Genomic DNA, 19035 nt, shown 5'->3' with positions numbered 1-19035 from the left:
TTATGACCCTGGTGGTAGTTTGAGCCTTCCTCTGTACCGTGAGCCTTAAGAAATATATATTTGACAAGGCTTTCGTGGGAGTTTAGGGCATTTCCAGGGGTACTTTTGTGACCCTGGTGGTAGTGTGACCCTTCCTCTGTACCGTGAACCTAGAAACACATATTTGACAAGGCTTTCGTGGGAGTTTAGGGCATTTCCAGGGGTACTTTTGTGACCCTGGTGGTAGTTTGACCCTTCCTCTGTACCGTGAGCCTTAAGAAATATATAATTGACAAGGCTTTCGTGGGAGTTAAGGGCATTTCCAGGGGTACTTTTATGACCCTGGTGGTAGCTTGACCCTTCCTCTGTACTGTGAGCCTTAAGAAATACATGTTTGACAAGGCTTTCGTGGGAGTTTAGGGCATTTCCAGGGGTACTTTTGCGACCCTGGTGGTAGTTTGAGCCTTCCTCTGTACCGTGAGCCTTAAGAAATACATATTTGACAAGGCTTTCGTGGGAGTTAAGGGCATTTCCAGGGGTACTTTTATGACCCTGGTGGTAGCTTGACCCTTCCTCTGTACCGTGAACCTGGAAACACATATTTGACAAGGCTTTCATGAGAGTTTAGGGCATTTCCAGGGGTACTTTTGTGACCCTGGTGGTAGTTTGACCCTTCCTCTGTACCGTGAACCTAGAAACACATATTTGACAAGGCTTTCGTGGGAGTTTAGGGCATTTCCAGGGGTACTTTTATGACCCTGGTGGTAGTCTGACCCTTCCTCTGTACCGTGAACCTAGAAACACATATTTGACAAGGCTTTCGTAGGAGTTTAGGGCATTTCCAGGGGTACTTTTATGACCCTGGTGGTAGTGTGACCCTTCCTCTGTACCGTGAACCTAGAAACACATATTTGACAAGGCTTTCGTGGGAGTTTAGGGCATTTCCAGGGGTACTTTTGTGACCCTGGTGGTAGTCTGAGCCTTCCTCTGTACCGTGAACGTGGAAACACATATTTGACAAGGCTTTCGTGGGAGTTTAGGGCATTTCCAGGGGTACTTTTGTGACCCTGGTGGTAGTGTGACCCTTCCTCTGTACTGTGAACCTAGAAACACATATTTGACAAGGCTTTCGTAGGAGTTTAGGGCATTTCCAGGGGTACTTTTGTGACCCTGGTGGTAGTGTGACCCTTCCTCTGTACCGTGAACCTAGAAACACATATTTGACAAGGCTTTCGTAGGAGTTTAGGGCATTTCCAGGGGTACTTTTATGACCCTGGTGGTAGTTTGAGCCTTCTTCTGTACTGTGAACCTAAAGAACCACATATTTGACAAGGCTTTCGTGGGAGTTAAGGGCATTTCCAGGGGTACTTTTATGACCCTGGTGGTAGTTTGAGCCTTCTTCTGTACCGTGAGCCTTAAGAAATATATATTTGACAAGGCTTTCGTGGGAGTTGTGAGCATTTCCAGGGGTACTTTTATGACCCTAGTGGTAGTGTGAGCCTTCCTCTGTACTGTGAACCTAAAGAATTACATATTTGACAAGGCTTTCGTAGGAGTTGTGGGCATTTCCAGGGGTACTTTTATGACCCTGGTGGTAGTTTGACCCTTCCTCTGTACTGTGAACCTAGAAACACATATTTGACAAGTCTTTCGTGGGAGTTTAGGGCATTTCCAGGGGTAATATTATGACACTGGTGGTAGTGACCTTCCTCTGTACTGTGAACCTAAAGAAATACATATTTGACAAGGCTTTCGTGGGAGTTTAGGGCATTTCCAGGGGTACTTTTATGACCCTGGTGGTAGTTTGACCCTTCCTCTGTACTGTGAACCTAGAAACACATATTTGACAAGGCTTTCGTAGGAGTTTAGGGCATTTCCAGGGGTACTTTTGTGACCCTGGTGGTAGTGTGACCCTTCCTCTGTACCGTGAGCCTTCAGAAATACATATTTGACAAGGCTTTCGTGGGAGTTTAGGGCATTTCCAGGGGTACTTTTGTGACCCTGGTGGTAGTGTGACCCTTCCTCTGTACTGTGAACCTAGAAACACATATTTGACAAGGCTTTCGTGGGAGTTTAGGGCATTTCCAGGGGTACTTTTGTGACCCTGGTGGTAGTTTGAGCCTTCCTCTGTACTGTGAGCCTTAAGAAATACATGTTTGACAAGGCTTTCGTGGGAGTTTAGGGCATTTCCAGGGGTACTTTTATGACCCTGGTGGTAGTTTGAGCCTTCCTCTGTACCGTGAGCCTTAAGAAATACATATTTGACAAGGCTTTCGTGGGAGTTGTGGGCATTTACAGGGGTACTTTTATGACCCTGGTGGTAGTGTGACCCTTCCTCTGTACCGTGAACCTAGAAACACATATTTGACAAGGCTTTCGTGGGAGTTTAGGGCATTTCCAGGGGTACTTTTATGACCCTGGTGGTAGTCTGAGCCTTCTTCTGTACTGTGAACCTAGAAACACATATTTGACAAGGCTTTCGTGGGAGTTTAGGGCATTTCCAGGGGTACTTTTATGACCCTGGTGGTAGTTTGACCCTTCCTCTGTACTGTGAACCTAAAGAAATACATATTTGACAAGGCTTTCGTAGGAGTTTAGGGCATTTCCAGGGGTACTTTTATGACCCTGATGGTAGTTTGACCCTTCCTCTGTACTGTCAACCTAGAAACACGTATTTGACAAGGAAGGGTCACACTACCACCAGGGCCATAAAACTACTCCTGGAAATGCCCACAACTCCTATGAAAGCCTTGTCAAATAGGTGTTCCTGGGAGGTGAAATGTCTTAATACTAACCTAATCGTTTTCCTTTGACAGATACCCACACCTGTCCTCCACATCTGGCAAGCCTAAGCAAGCTGTTTTCAAGCTCTCCCTGTGGATTGCATGTGGATTGGGGGCCCTGCAGGGTGTTTTAGGGTAAGTAGTCCTACGTTAAATTTTTCTCCATGTCATGAGTTGCTATTATTGCTCCACAAATGCCCCCAGAGTTCTCTCCGTTGGGCCTCCAATCACAACTTTGTTTCCATATTCTGTTTCATCGCCCTCTGAAGTCTGGGCACACCAAAAGTACTGCGATGCTTCTGGAATTTCGCTTCAGCTCGGTGGGATGACCTGAGGATCTATTGTTTTGATTTTCTGTGGAATGATTACAGCTTCCAGGAGACGGACCCTTCTGTGTGTGTCCAGTGTAGTGGTGACTTGCTTGATGGGCCCGGAGCCTCCCATCACCCACTTAGCCAGGGGGTAAAAGTGTGGCTCTCCCGTTGCGCTGGTCAAGGGTTCGATCCCCAGCGGCTGCAAAGCTTTCCTTGTCTGGCTTAATTTCTAGTGAGTTTTGTTACACAGAGAGGCCGTGTGGGAGTGTTGTTAAGACCAAATTCTGGTATTTCGCCAACACAAATGATTATCTCTGGAAGGGAGACATGCGTACATTCCACATTCTTTCTCTACGCTTAATAGTTCTCGTGCGATGAAAGATAAGGACGCAGCTCACAGAGAAATACCAAAGCTCTTGCACGATCTTTACATTTCTGCCTAGAACAAACACAGCCATATAAATCTCTGTGGCTCTGAGGGAGTCATGCATTTGGGTGCTGGTGGTGAGGGGGTGAGGGAGGTGCTTGTAGACACAGACAGCACTACACAGAAAGGTATGAGGCACGCCATGACAGCTCAGGGGCACAAAACAAAAGGAAACAATAAAAAAAAAAGCCCGCTGCTCGCTGCTCCTAAAAAAGAATCCAAAGAATCTGTAAAAAGGCTAATTTAGTGTATCCTTTAAAGGCTGTTCCCATTCTACATCTGCTACTTGTATATATATTTACTCATCTGCATCCAGGAAACCCAATTTTCTCTACAACTTGCATCCAGGAAACCCAATTTTCTCTACAACTTGCATTCTGGAAACCCAATTTTCTCTACAACTTGCATTCTGGAAACCCAATTTTCTCTACAACTTGCATCCAGGAAACCCAATTTTCTCTACAACTTGCATTCTGGAAACCCAATTTTCTCTATATCTTGAATTCTGGAAACTCAATTTTCTCTACAACTTGCATTCTGGAAACCCAATTTTCTCTATATCTTGAATTCTGGAAACCCAATTTTCTCTACAACTTGCATTCTGGAAACCCAATTTTCTCTACAACTTGAATCCACGAAACCCAATTTTCTCTACAACTTGCATCCAGGAAACCCAATTTTCTCTACAACTTGCATTCTGGAAACCCAATTTTCTCTACAACTTGCATCCAGGAAACCCAATTTTCTCTACAACTTGCATTCTGGAAACCCAATTTTCTCTACAACTTGCATTCTGGAAACCCAATTTTCTCTACAACTTGCATTCTGGAAACCCAATTTTCTCTACAACTTGCATTCTGGAAACCCAATTTTCTCTACAACATGCATTTGAGGGATGGCTGTATTTTAAATCCATTACAGCTGCGACATTTTTTAAAACAGACAAACACATTTTACAAGAATAAGACAGCCATTACTTAATATATTTTATTAGCATGTGTTGTTATGGACTAATATAATACAAATACTATTTCTTAAAAAAAAAAGATTGTGAAGCAGATGACCACAAGTTAGGAGGGAAAAGATGATGGCTGCTACATTGAAGAGCTGGGAAAGTCTCATTTAAACTCTTTTCATCTACGCTGACTAACGCCTAGTGACTGACGAGCGTTCTGGGGCGAAATTCTCGAAGCTTAAAATGTCTCGCGGCCTTTCACCTAATTCCCAAAATGCTATAACATTGTAACCCAGGACCTGATATAAAACTTAAATGTCTCTGTTTACAAAGTATGTTATAATTTGTGTTCGACATTTAACCGTGTAGCAGCGACGGGCCAAATTTGTGGCTTTACCGTGTAGCAGCGACGGGCCAGATTTGTGGCTTTACCGTGTAGCAGCGACGGGCCAAATTTGTGGCTTTACCGTGTAGCAGCGACGGGCCAAATTTGTGGCTTTACCGTGTAGCAGCGACGGGCATAATTTGTGGCTTTACCGTGTAGCAGCGACGGGCCAAATTTGTGGCTTTACCGTGTAGCAGCGACGGGCCAAATTTGTGGCTTTACCGTGTAGCAGCGACGGGCCAAATTTGCGATATAAACCCCTCAAAATAGATGATACATAATCTGATCCCAAATGCTTTGATATATATTATGAAATGGTTTGTGTGAGGGGTGATTTTTTCTCATTTTTCTCGCTTGGAGGGACCATTAAGAAACATGACCCCTGCTGCTACCGGGTTAAGGAAATTATCCATTACACTGAAACATTAACAGCGGAGATCTTTGATAACTACCCCCATCCCCCCGCCCCCCTCACCCCCGCCATATTGCTGTCACTGCGTCCTCTAATATTTCCTTGATAGGACGCGGAAGAATTTTAAAACAGTGGGTCCCAACATCCTCGGACTTGCGACTTTCCCCAAAATCTTGACACCCATGCAACCCCCTGATACCAACTGTTCCCAAAATCTTGAAACCCATGCGACCCCCTGATACCAACTGCTCCCAGAATCTTAAAACCCATGCAACCCCCTGATACCAACTGTTCCCAGAATCTTGAAACCCATGCAACCCCCTGATATCAACTGTTCCCAGAATCTTGAAACCCATGCAACCCACTGATACCAACTGTTCCCAGAATCTTGAAACCCATGCGACCCCCTGATATCAACTGCTCCCAAAATCTTGAAACCCATGCAACCCCCTGATATCAACTGTTCCCAAAATCTTGAAACCCATGCGACCCCCTGATTCCAACTGTTCCCAGAATCTTGAAACCCATGCAACCCCCTGATACCAACTGTTCCCAGAATCTTGAAACCCATGCAACCCCCTGATACCAACTGTTCCCAGAATCTTGAAACCCATGCAACCCCCTGATTCCAACTGTTCCCAGAATCTTGAAACCCATGCAACCCCCTGATACCAACTGTTCCCAAAATCTTGAAACCCATGCGACCCCCTGGAGCTTATTTTTCTCTTTTTCTATTATCCAAACACACGAGAAATGAACCAAGACCAGGAGAGGCCATTCCCCGCCGACCTGGGATTGACCCCGCGACCAGCGTTACGGGAGAGACAGTTCTTACCGGGGCGGCTAAAGAGGGCAGGCTCGTTCATCAGGCCAAACTCACCTCTTGAAACCTTCCCATGACCTCCTTTCAGAATCAGGTGGTTTAGTCAAGCTCCTGAAGGCTTGTAACATTGTAACCTTCGAGAATTTCCCCCGTGGGCTGTTGGAAGCTAGATTGAGGATTCTTATTTGAAATTTACGTCGTTGAGATAGCCTAAGGTGTAGCTTTGATGGAACGCTTAGCTTGATTGGCCACAGCAGAGGTGTATTTGGAATGTAAAATCTTATAAGCATAAAACTGAAAATTCATCTTTGGAGTCATTTCATATATAAAAACACGTTCAAAACCAGTAAAATAATTAAGTTACAGGTAATTCTCGATTCACGCGAGTATTGTGTGCTTGAAGAGGTCAGCGCGTAAATTAAAAACAATGTAAATCAAACAAGAGGTAGATTTGTATTGAAAAATGTATATTCAGTTAATTCAGTGGAGAGAGAGAGAGAGAGAGAGAGAGAGAGAGAGAGAGAGAGAGAGAGAGAGATAGATAGAGAGAGAGTTATAGATAGATAGATAGAGAGAGAGAGTTATAGATAGATAGATAGAGAGAGAGAGAGTTAGAGAGAGAGAGAGAGAGAGAGATTGTGTGTCTATCTATTTTATGTGGGATTTTCATTTTTTTTTTAAGACTGAGAGAGAGAGAGAGAGAGAGAGAGAGAGAGAGAGAGATTGTGTGTGTCTCTCTTTGATGTGGGAATTTCATTTTTTTTTTACGAATGAGAGAGAGAGAGAGAGAGAGAGTTGGAGAGAGAGTGTGTATGTGTGTGTCTCTCTCTCTTTGGTGTGGGAATTTCATTTTTTTTTTACGAACGAGAGAGAGAGAGAGAGAGAGAGAGAGAGAGAGAGAGAGAGCGAGCGTAAACCAAACTCACATAAATCGAGAGTCACCTGCTTACAATGCAACACACACAAAAGGTTTTAAGAAGAAAGCCCTGAAGCCTCTCTTATTGCTGTGAATGTATATAAAAATATCAGAATATATGCAGAAACTCATAGAAGTCTTTAATTACACTTAACATGCTTTTTTTTCTAGTGTCACTAAGTCCTTTTCAGCGTCCAAAATATACATTTCAATTCTACTATCAACTGTTGTCAAGCCGATACGAATTCTTAAATATCTGATAAATTTCTAAACAATAACAGAATCAGGTTCTTAGACAATGAGAATTCAGTTGTCCCCCAAATAGTACGGTTTTCAATAGCTCGGTTTTATGTGGATTTTTTAAGATTTTCAAATTTCCCGGCGACCAGGAACTTTGAAACCCTAACAGACCTTCCATGATTGATTGATTAATTGGCCTCAAGGTAGTTACATATATCATTTTACACATTGTCTTTAAAAGCCACTACTCCATGAGAATCTGTATTGAGCCGAAACTGTACTATTTGGGGGACAGCTGGACCATTATGCAAACAGGGAAGAGGCTCGGTTTATGATGTGAAATTTGAGAAGTCCGTTTTTAGCTTGATGGTTGGTTGGTGCTGGACAGAGTCTTGGGCCAAGGATGCGTCAACCTTGCTCTTGGCCTCCTGCTGCCCCTTAAGTGCGCTCTCCAGTCTGAGGCGAAGCTCTGGTCTGGTGGTCAGGACGCAGCGGAACTCCTGCAAAATTACCAGTGAGAGGTCAGGACAAGATGAAGGGTCAACTTACATGAATGACAAATGACATACACACTTTCCAGGAGAGAGAGAGAGAGAGAGAGAGAGAGAGAGAGAGAGAGAGAGAGAGAGAGAGAGAGAGAGAGAGAGAGAGAGAGAGAGAGAGAGAGAGACAGAGACAGAGACAGAGACAGAGACAGAGACAGAGACAGAGACAGACAGAGACAGAGACAGAGACAGAGAGAGAGAGAGAGAGAGAGACCATGCAGTATTTAAAAAACGCGTAATTGAAACTCGCGTAAATCGAAAATATAAGGTCACTACTTCGCGGATTTTCGCCTATCACAGAGGGGTCCGGAACATAGCCCCCACGGTAAACAGGGGATTACTGTATAGGAGAAGGGAACAGACCCCAGGAGACGGGACACAACCCCCGATTAATACCTGGTACACTGCTGGGTGGACAGGGGCGTAGGGTATCGGAAAACCCGCCCAAATTTTTCCACTCCGCCCGGGAATCGAACCCGGGCTCTCTCGATTGTGAGCTGAGTGTGCTAACCACTGCACCACGAAGCCCCCTGGAGAGAGACAGAAGGGGAAGGAATTATAGGAGAAGGAAACAGACCCCAGGAGACGGGACACAACCCCTGATTAATACCTGGTACCCATTCACTGCTGGGTGGACAGGGGCGTAGGGTATCGGAAAAGCCGCCCAAATTTTTCCACTCCGCCTGAACAAAAACAAGAACCAATAATGTTTACTATGAACATTAAGATAAGTTTTTGTGTGACACGGAGTCCATACCTGTGGATACTGAGGCCCAATCTTCTGCAGCCTTCCCAAAGCATACTGGTGGAGTTGTCTGGTTGGTTGGTTGACACTGCTAAGTCGGTTGGTATCTTGAAGCACCCCAACCATCAGACTGACTAACACTCCTAACAATTCATTTCCTGGAAAATTATGAAAGCATATTAAAAGATGTCCCTTAGTGAAAAGACACATGCGTACAGCCCCTCCCCTTGGTGTACAGGGACATATGTAGAGGGGAGAAAACACCTCCAATACGAAACTGTAATCCAAATGGTCCCGGCCTCCTACTGGGCTCATCTTAACCCAGTAGCATCAGGGGTCATGTTTCTTAATGGTCCCTCCAAGCGAGAAAAATGAGAAAAAATCACCCCTCACACAAACCATTTCATAATATATATCAAAGCATTTGGGATCAGATTATGTATCATCTATTTTGGGGGTTTGTATCATGGTGCAAATTTGTTGTCGCTGCTACGGTTAAAAGCCACAAATTTGGCCTGTCGCTGCTACATGGTAAAATACACAAATTTGGCCGTTAACACTGCGGTAAAGCCACAAATTTGGCCCGTCGCTGCTACACGGTAAAGCCACAAATTTCGTTCAGTGACATTTTAACCGTGTAGCAGTGATGGGCCAAATTTGTGGCTTTACCATGTAGCAGCGACGGGGCAAATTTGTGGCTTTACCGTGTAGCAGCGACGGGCCAAATTTGTGGCTTTACCGTGTAGCAGTGACGGGCCAAATTTGTGGCTTTACCGTGTAGCAGCGATGGGGCAAATTTGTGGCTTTACCGTGTAGCAGCGATGGGGCAAATTTGCACCATGATAAACCCCAAAAAATAGATGATACATAATCTGATCCCAAATGCTTTGATATATATTATGAAATGGTTTGTGTGAGGGCTGATTTTTTCTCATTTTTCTCGCTTGGAGGGACCATTAAGAAGCATGACCCCGATGCTACCAGGTTAAGAGGAAATGGAAGAGGATTAGGACGTTTAGAAGAGGACCAACAGTGATGCTGGAGTGTAGGGGGCAAGAGTTTCTGGGGATCATAATCACACTAATGAATCTGACAATTTTCCCGTACTTACTGTGTTCAATCAGCGTTCTTGGGATGAGAAGTTCCATTGCGCTAAGACTCTCTGTGATGAGCTGCAGTTCCTCCTGGCTGCTGATGCTTGTGTGAGCCTCGTGAAGGTACTCTAGGATGCGAGGGGCCAGGGCGTGGATGTATGGGGTGGATATCTCACTATCCGTGTGGCTGAAGACAGATTCCAGGGTTTGGATGCACTGTACGCGGACCTAGAAAATAAATGGAAAATATATATGGTTCTTTATTGCTGCCCTGAAGTTCTGGATCAGGGTGTTTAGAATGGATAACAAGGATCTAGAAAATAAATGGAAAATATATATGGTTCTTTATTGCTGCCCTGAAGTTCTGGATCAGGGTGTTTAGAATTGAAAACAAGGATCTAGAAAATAAATGGAAAATATATATGGTTCTTTATTGCTGCCCTGAAGTTCTGGATCAGGGTGTTTAGAATAGAAAACAAGGATCTAGAAAATAAATGGAAAATATATATGGTTCTTTATTGCTGCCCTGAAGTTCTGGATCAGGGTGTTTAGAATAGAAAACAAGGTCCTAGAAAATAAATGGAAAATATATATGGTTCTTTATTGCTGCCCTGAAGTTCTGGATCAGGGTGTTTAGAATTGAAAACAAGGTCCTAGAAAATAAATGGAAAATATATATGGTTCTTTATTGCTGCCCTGAAGTTCTGGATCAGGGTGTTTAGAATAGAAAACAAGGTCCTAGAAAATAAATGGAAAATATATATGGTTCTTTATTGCTGCCCTGAAGTTCTGGATCAGGGTGTTTAGAATTGAAAACAAGGATCTAGAAAATAAATGGAAAATATATATGGTTCTTTATTGCCCTGAAGTTCTGGATCAGGGTGTTTAGAATAGAAAACAAGGTCCTAGAAAATAAATGGAAAATATATATGGTTCTTTATTGCTGCCCTGAAGTTCTGGATCAGGGTGTTTAGAATTGAAAACAAGGATCTAGAAAATAAATGGAAAATATATATGGTTCTTTATTGCTGCCCTGAAGTTCTGGATCAGGGTGTTTAGAATAGAAAACAAGGATCTAGAAAATAAATGGAAAATATATATGGTTCTTTATTGCTGCCCTGAAGTTCTGGATCAGGGTGTTTAGAATAGAAAACAAGGTCCTAGAAAATAAATGGAAAATATATATGGTTCTTTATTGCTGCCCTGAAGTTCTGGATCAGGGTGTTTAGAATAGAAAACAAGGTCCTAGAAAATAAATGGAAAATATATATGGTTCTTTATTGCTGCCCTGAAGTTCTGGATCAGGGTGTTTAGAATTGAAAAAAATGATCTATAAAATAAATGGAAAATATATATGGTTCTTTATTGCTGCCCTGAAGTTCTGGATCAGGGTGTTTAGAATTGAAAACAAGGATCTAGAAAATAAATGGAAAATATATATGGTTCTTTATTGCTGCCCTGTAGTTCTGGATCAGGGTGTTTAGAATTGAAAACAAGGTCCTAGAAAATAAATGGAAAATATATATGGTTCTTTATTGCTGCCCTGTAGTTCTGGATCAGTGTGTTTAGAATTGAAAACAAGGTCCTAGAAAATAAATGGAAAATATATATGGTTCTTTATTGCTGCCCTGTAGTTCTGGATCAGTGTGTTTAGAATTGAAAACAAGGTCCTAGAAAATAAATGGAAAATATATATGGTTCTTTATTGCTGCCCTGAAGTTCTGGATCAGGGTGTTTAGAATAGAAAACAAGGATAGATTACTCAATTTACGCGTTTGTGAAATACCGCGTGGTCCAAAATCCAAATAAATGTTTAATCTACACGTTTTTTTTCACTTAAACGCGATATTTTACGGAGTGTCCCCCAGATGTCTCACGCAACTGGACTCACGCAACCACACAGCTCTTCCCACGCGCCACTTGAACAACAATACAGTACCCACGCTGCCACGCTACTCAACAACACCCTCGCTGCTGTGCTACCACGAGGGGAAGGGCAGCCAGAGGAGGAACCACGAGAGGGAGAGGAGTCAGAGTGATACGGTAGGCAATAGAGGTACAAACAGACCTCTTGTTGGATTTACGCTGTTTTGGATTTACGCAATGACCTCCTCCAGGACACAATACGCGCGTAAATCCAGAGTTACCGGTATCAAGAATGAGTAAACCATTTTTTGTTTCACTATGGGGATAAAACAGGGGTATAGAAGGTCCCCTGTGAATCAAGGAACACATTCAACAAGGTAGGATTCAATGTTTGTCATCCTCACTACAAGGACATCAGTGTTGGCTCAGTCCGGGGCTGTGGAAGTTCTCATTTGTGTGAGCGGAAAATATTTGCCTTGTGGAAAGATCAACATTGTTTATGATCGATGACACTTTGCGTACGAGGAACAATGGCGTAAAACTCATATGTAAACAAGTAAATTCAGACTGCATCAAATTTTCCTTCACCAACGCTGTAGTGCGAGAATGGAATAAGCTTCCTGCCTTCCTTCAGTGGTCCAGTGTAACACGATTGACTCCTTCAAAACCAAGCTCGACCGTCAATTCACTCAACTTCATATTAACCAGAGTTGAAATGCAATGTTTTGAAGCTTTCTGATTGATGTACAATTGATTAGCTTTAAGGACACACCACCTAGTCTGGACCATGGGGTATGTGTGGTCTGAATTTCCATGTAAATCTATGTAAAACCTCTTAAAGTTTGCCTACCATGAACCTGGCTGTGGAACTCTGAATCTATGTAAACCTCTTAAAAGTTTGCCTACCATGACCCTGGCTGTGGAACTCTGAATCTATGTAAACCTCTTAAAAGTTTGCCTACCATGACCCTGGCTGTGGAACTCTGAATCTATGTAAACCTCTTAAAAGTTTGCCTACCATGAACCTGGCTGTGGAACTCTGAATCTATGTAAACCTCTTAAAAGTTTGCCTACCATGAACCTGGCTGTGGAACTCTGAATCTATGTAAACCTCTTAAAAGTTTGCCTACCATGAACCTGGCTGTGGAACTCTGAATCTATGTAAACCTCTTAAAAGTTTGCCTTCCGTGAACCTGGCTGTGGAACTCTGAATCTATGTAAACCTCTTAAAAGTTTGCCTTCCGTGAACCTGGCTGTGGAACTCTGAATCTATGTAAACCTCTTAAAAGTTTGCCTACCATGAACCTAAACTCTGAATCTATGTAAACCTCTTAAAAGTTTGCCTACCATGAACCTAAACTCTGAATCTATGTAAACCTCTTAAAAGTTTGCCTACCATGAACCTGGCTGTGGAACTCTGAATCTATGTAAACCTCTTAAAAGTTTGCCTTCCGTGAACCTGGCTGTGGAACTCTGAATCTATGTAAACCTCTTAAAAGTTTGCCTTCCGTGAACCTGGCTGTGGAACTCTGAATCTATGTAAACCTCTTAAAAGTTTCCCTACCATGAACCTGGCTGTGGAACTCTGAATCTATGTAAACCTCTTAAAACTTTGCCTACCATGAACCTAAACTCTGAATCTATGTAAACCTCTTAAAAGTTTGCCTACCATGAACCTGGCTGTGGAACTCTGAATCTCTGTAAACCTCTTAAAAGTTTGCCTACCATGAACCTAAACTCTGAATCTATGTAAACCTCTTAAAACTTTGCCTACCATAACACTGGCTATGGAACTCTGAATCTATGTAAACCTCTTAAAGTTTCCCTTCCATGAACCTGGCTGTGGAACTCTGAATCTATGTAAACCTCTTAAAACTTTGCCTACCATGAACCTAAACTCTGAATCTATGTAAACCTCTTAAAAGTTTGCCTACCATAACACTGGCTATGGAACTCTGAATCTATGTAAACCTCTAAAAGTTTGCCTACCATGAGCCTGGCTGTGGGAAGGACTCAAAACACCGGGTCACTAACTCTGAAATGCTGGTGTTGCGTTGCCATTTTGAACAGGTTGATGGCAGGATACTGGAGGTTGTGGGGCCTGCTCACAGAGGGAGGGGCGTGCAGGATGAGCTGTGCGATGCCTTGTAACACAACCACCTCGTCGGAGATGCGTTCCTCCTCGCCTGCTCCAGAAAAGGCAAGTTTAGTACAGTAACCTCATAAATGTGTCCTGAATCATGATCATTGTATGTCTGTATAGCGTCAGGAGACCTCTAAATTCTCATGTGATAATCTTGGCAATCTATTTTTTTCCTAGTTCTTGAAGTTTAACCCGGTATCAGCGGGGACCATGTTTCTTAATGGTCCCTCCAAGCGAGAAAAATGAGACAAAATCACCCCTCACACAAACCATTTCATAATATGTATCAAAGCATTTGGGATCAGATTATGTATCATCTATTTTGGGGGGGTTATTTCAAGGCACAAATTTGGCCCGTCGCTGCTACACGGTAAAGCCACAAATTTGGCCCGTCGCTGCTACATGGTAAAGCCACAAATTTGGCCCATCACTGCTACACGGTGAAGCCACAAATTTGGCCCGTCGCTGCTACATGGTAAAGCCACAAATTTGGCCCATCACTGCTACACGGTGAAGCCACAAATTTGGCCCGTCTCTGCTGCACTGTAAAGCCACAAATTTGGCCCGTCGCTGCTACATGGTAAAGCCACAAATTTGGCCCGTCGCTGCTACACGGTGAAGCCACAAACTTGTCCCATCGCTGCTACCGGGTTAAAAATCTCACCAAATCCTTGCCAATATTATGGTCACAGAATGCAGGTCTCTCACGATCACACAACAACAGTTCAGAAGTACTTACATGTCTTGCTGAGATCAATAATATTAGCAAGAGCAGACTGAAGTAGACTACACCATTGGTCTTTGGAACGAGGATCCCGCGCGTAAGGATGTCTGGCTATGTTCGCGAGGGCATCCAAGACAACAGAGGTAAGGATAGGATTGGTATTAGTGGTCTGTAAGGAGTGCGTCTTGCTTCCACACTCCCGCAGGACACCAGTAAGGAGGTACAGCACAGTGGGGAGAATCGCCACGCCACCTGGGGAGAGAGATATTTAAGTACGAGTTTTGTGTGTGTACGTAATTCAAAATCCGGCTTCAAACGGAACTTATATGTACCACTAAAATATTAACGGAACCTACCTGCTGGAGAACACAGGTTTGGTAGAGACGTGAGGAGAGTGACCGTGGTTGCAAGCAAGGCGTCGAGTTGGTGGGGTTTGGTATGATGTCGCGGGGGTGCCAGAAGGGAGGGCGCAGAGGCCACGACCTGAGGGGCGAGGCGTGGTTTGTGTCGGACCAAAGTGCAGAGACAGACCTGGAAAATAAAAAGTCTACAGTCATCCCTTAAATAGCAAGGTTTTCAATAGATCGGGTTGGGTTTTATACGGATTGTTATAGAAGATCCTGAAGGGTTTTTGAATTTCCTGCGTGTCGGGATATTTAAAAATCCTTAACCCGTCCACTGCGATTAACACAGATATCCCTTCACTGGTAGCCTGGTAACATACACTCCCAGGTCTTTCTCTGTGGTGGATAGTGGAGTGTTTCCCATGTGGTATTGGTGTGCTGGATATCCCTTCACTGGTAGCCTGGTAACATACACTCCCAGGTCTTTCTCTGCCTCTGTGGTGGATAGTGGAGTGTTTCCCATGTGGTATTGGTGTGCTGGATATCCCTTCACTGGTAGCCTGGTAACATACACTCCCAGGTCTTTCTCTGTGGTGGATAGTGGAGTGTTTCCCATGTGGTATTGGTGTGCTGGATATCCCTTCACTGGTAGCCTGGTAACATACACTCCCAGGTCTTTCTCTGTGGTGGATAGTGGAGTGTTTCCCATGTGGTATTGGTGTGCTGGATATCCCTTCACTGGTAGCCTGGTAACATACACTCCCAGGTCTTTCTCTTTCTCTGTGGTGGATAGTGGAGTGTTTCCCATGTGGTATTGGTGTGCTGGATATCCCTTCACTGGTAGCCTGGTAACATACACTCCCAGGTCTTTCTCTGTGGTGGATAGTGGAGTGTTTCCCATGTGGTATTGGTGTGCTGGATATCCCTTCACTGGTAGCCTGGTAACATACACTCCCAGGTCTTTCTCTGCCTCTGTGGTGGATAGTGGAGTGTTTCCCATGTGGTATTGGTGTGCTGGATATCCCTTCACTGGTAGCCTGGTAACATACACTCCCAGGTCTTTCTCTGTGGTGGATAGTGGAGTGTTTCCCATGTGGTATTGGTGTGCTGGATATCCCTTCACTGGTAGCCTGGTAACATACCCAGGTCTTTCTCTGTGGTGGATAGTGGAGTGTTTCCCATGTGGTATTGGTGTGCTGGATATCCCTTCACTGGTAGCCTGGTAACATACACTCCCAGGTCTTTCTCTGCCTCTGTGGTGGATAGTGGAGTGTTTCCCATGTGGTATTGGTGTGCTGGATATCCCTTCACTGGTAGCCTGGTAACATACACTCCCAGGTCTTTCTCTGTGGTGGATAGTGGAGTGTTTCCCATGTGGTATTGGTGTGCTGGATATCCCTTCACTGGTAGCCTGGTAACATACACTCCCAGGTCTTTCTCTGTGGTGGATAGTGGAGTGTTTCCCATGTGGTATTGGTGTGCTGGATATCCCTTCACTGGTAGCCTGGTAACATACACTCCCAGGTCTTTCTCTGTGGTGGATAGTGGAGTGTTTCCCATGTGGTATTGGTGTGCTGGATATCCCTTCACTGGTAGCCTGGTAACATACACTCCCAGGTCTTTCTCTGCCTCTGTGGTGGATAGTGGAGTGTTTCCCATGTGGTATTGGTGTGCTGGATATCCCTTCACTGGTAGCCTGGTAACATACACTCCCAGGTCTTTCTCTGCCTCTGTGGTGGATAGTGGAGTGTTTCCCATGTGGTATTGGTGTGCTGGATATCCCTTCACTGGTAGCCTGGTAACATACACTCCCAGGTCTTTCTCTGCCTCTGTGGTGGATAGTGGAGTGTTTCCCATGTGGTATTGGTGTGCTGGATATCCCTTCACTGGTAGCCTGGTAACATACACTCCCAGGTCTTTCTCTGCCTCTGTGGTGGATAGTGGAGTGTTTCCCATGTGGTATTGGTGTGCTGGATATCCCTTCACTGGTAGCCTGGTAACATACACTCCCAGGTCTTTCTCTGCCTCTGTGGTGGATAGTGGAGTGTTTCCCATGTGGTATTGGTGTGCTGGATATCCCTTCACTGGTAGCCTGGTAACATACACTCCCAGGTCTTTCTCTGCCTCTGTGGTGGATAGTGGAGTGTTTCCCATGTGGTATTGGTGTGCTGGATATCCCTTCACTGGTAGCCTGGTAACATACACTCCCAGGTCTTTCTCTGGCTCTGTGGTGGATAGTGGAGTGTTTCCCATGTGGTATTGGTGTGCTGGATATCCCTTCACTGGTAGCCTGGTAACATACACTCCCAGGTCTTTCTCTGCCTCTGTGGTGGATAGTGGAGTGTTTCCCATGTGGTATTGGTGTGCTGGATATCCCTTCACTGGTAGCCTGGTAACATACACTCCCAGGTCTTTCTCTGCCTCTGTGGTGGATAGTGGAGTGTTTCCCATGTGGTATTGGTGTGCTGGATATCCTTCACTGGTAGCCTGGTAACATACACTCCCAGGTCTTTCTCTGTGGTGGATAGTGGAGTGTTTCCCATGTGGTATTGGTGTGCTGGATATCCCTTCACTGGTAGCCTGGTAACATACACTCCCAGGTCTTTCTCTGTGGTGGATAGTGGAGTGTTTCCCATGTGGTATTGGTGTGCTGGATATCCCTTCACTGGTAGCCTGGTAACATACACTCCCAGGTCTTTCTCTGTGGTGGATAGTGGAGTGTTTCCCATGTGGTATTGGTGTGCTGGATATCCCTTCACTGGTAGCCTGGTAACATACACTCCCAGGTCTTTCTCTGCCTCTGTGGTGGATAGTGGAGTGTTTCCCATGTGGTATTGGTGTGCTGGATATCCCTTCACTGGTAGCCTGGTAACATACACTCCCAGGTCTTTCTCTGTGGTGGATAGTGGAGTGTTTCCCATGTGGTATTGGTGTGCTGGATATCCCTTCACTGGTAGCCTGGTAACATACACTCCCAGGTCTTTCTCTGTGGTGGATAGTGGAGTGTTTCCCATGTGGTATTGGTGTGCTGGATATCCCTTCACTGGTAGCCTGGTAACATACACTCCCAGGTCTTTCTCTGCCTCTGTGGTGGATAGTGGAGTGTTTCCCATGTGGTATTGGTGTGCTGGATATCCCTTCACTGGTAGCCTGGTAACATACACTCCAAGGTCTTTCTCTGCCTCTGTGGTGGATAGTGGAGTGTTTCCCATGTGGTATTGGTGTGCTGGATATCCCTTCACTGGTAGCCTGGTAACATACACTCCCAGGTCTTTCTCTGCCTCTGTGGTGGATAGTGGAGTGTTTCCCATGTGGTATTGGTGTGATGTCTTGTAGGAAATCCACAGTCAGGGGAACCAAAATCGAGCTATTGGAAGCCATACTATTTGAGGGATGATTGAATGCTCCGTCGACATTTACACAACAGAACAAGCATTTCACCGATCCCTTATCACTACAAGATGGCAAGCTTTACCGAGGGTGAATTTACCTCCCCACAAAGCTATATGCATCTTGGTAACCATAAATGCTTCACAGAGTTTAATTCCTAACTCGTGGAAAAACAACTTGCAATTTTCAAAGTTTCGGAAATCCAAATTATCGCATCAATGAGAAACCAAATTGTCCAGTCCATCTCTACCATCTGCTCTACCATACAGTCCCGAGACCTATCCCTACCTCTCATATATAAGGGAAAGATAACATATGAGAGGATGGGATAGGCGCCGGGACTATGTAGCAGGGCAGAGGGGAGAAAAGGTCCCACGGGAGCCTCCACCCAAATGGATTCGACAATTTGGTTCCACTATAATCATAACTTTCGTCCCACTGATGCGATAATTTTGGCTTCCCAGATTTTGAATACGGCAAGTTGTTTTTACACGAGTTATGGCTACCAAGATGTGTATGGCTCTGTGGGGTGGTACCATAACCCTCAGTAAAGCTTGCCATCTTGGGAGTGATAGGGGATCAGTGAAATGCTGGTTCTGTTGCGTAAATGTTGACAGAGCATTCAGTCATCGATCGAGTGAGGTCAGCCAGTCTCAACCTACCCTGCCTCATCTTCCAATCACCTCCATGCATAAGACTCTCTGTTCAGCGTACTTCTCTCTAAGCAGATCCGCATAACATTTGACCTCTGTTCAGCGTTCCCTCTAAGCATATCCGCAGAACACATGACCTAAATTTAAGGAACGTTCCCCATACAACACAACACGGTTACCCTCTATATAACATCAATGAAGTCAGGGGTGTATTTAAAAGCATGAGTGATTCAGAACAACTTGAGGAGAATGACAAGAAGACGGAGAATCTGTTGATCGGGTAAGCTCTCGGAAGCC

The 19035-nt window shown here is 44.5% G+C and overlaps 2 protein-coding genes and 1 long non-coding RNA gene across 34 annotated transcripts in view; 1 reads left to right on the top strand and 2 right to left on the bottom strand.

Moving 5' to 3' along the window:
* LOC127002340 (uncharacterized) overlaps positions 1–19033 on the top strand; it is a 30642-nt gene extending 11609 nt beyond the window's left edge. For 2 of the 23 annotated variants that reach the window (XR_007755978.1, XR_007755980.1), the window contains exon 3: positions 17866–18595. Coding sequence is in view for 19 of the 23 variants with exons in the window: in XM_050868160.1 (XP_050724117.1) it covers positions 15177–15653; positions 16034–17189 (1633 nt within the window). In the remaining 4 variants the exon portion in view is untranslated. The other 21 variants (XM_050868178.1, XM_050868177.1, XM_050868175.1 and 18 more) reach the window with 16 other exon arrangements.
* LOC127002338 (HEAT repeat-containing protein 5B-like) overlaps positions 6923–19035 on the bottom strand; it is a 53627-nt gene continuing 41514 nt past the window's right edge. Inside the window, exons 31-36 of the mRNA XM_050868156.1 lie at positions 14708–14882; positions 14367–14603; positions 13519–13670; positions 9636–9846; positions 8537–8682; positions 6923–7734 (exon numbers count right to left, since the gene is read on the bottom strand). Coding sequence (XP_050724113.1) covers positions 7564–7734; positions 8537–8682; positions 9636–9846; positions 13519–13670; positions 14367–14603; positions 14708–14882 — 1092 coding nt within the window. The 3' untranslated portion in view covers positions 6923–7563. The remainder of the gene's footprint in view (positions 7735–8536; positions 8683–9635; positions 9847–13518; positions 13671–14366; positions 14604–14707; positions 14883–19035) is intronic.
* On the bottom strand, positions 12434–13512 carry LOC127002379 (uncharacterized). Of its 10 annotated transcripts, none has more exons than XR_007756116.1 (4): positions 13400–13455; positions 13321–13350; positions 13135–13216; positions 12434–13085 (listed from the first exon to the last, which is right to left on the bottom strand). It is a non-coding gene; the product is annotated as an uncharacterized LOC127002379 (long non-coding RNA). The 10 variants fall into 10 exon arrangements; XR_007756119.1 differs by having other exon boundaries at positions 12434–12917; positions 13030–13111; positions 13161–13350; positions 13400–13431; XR_007756121.1 differs by lacking the exon at positions 13135–13216 and having other exon boundaries at positions 12434–12707; positions 12862–13111; positions 13321–13512.

The sequence above is a fragment of the Eriocheir sinensis genome, chromosome 23 (genome assembly GCF_024679095.1).
Source record: "Eriocheir sinensis breed Jianghai 21 chromosome 23, ASM2467909v1, whole genome shotgun sequence".
Lineage (NCBI taxonomy): Eukaryota > Metazoa > Arthropoda > Malacostraca > Decapoda > Varunidae > Eriocheir > Eriocheir sinensis.
The sequence above is the reverse complement of the archived record's forward strand: the minus strand, read 5'-3'. Positions and strand labels throughout refer to the sequence as shown.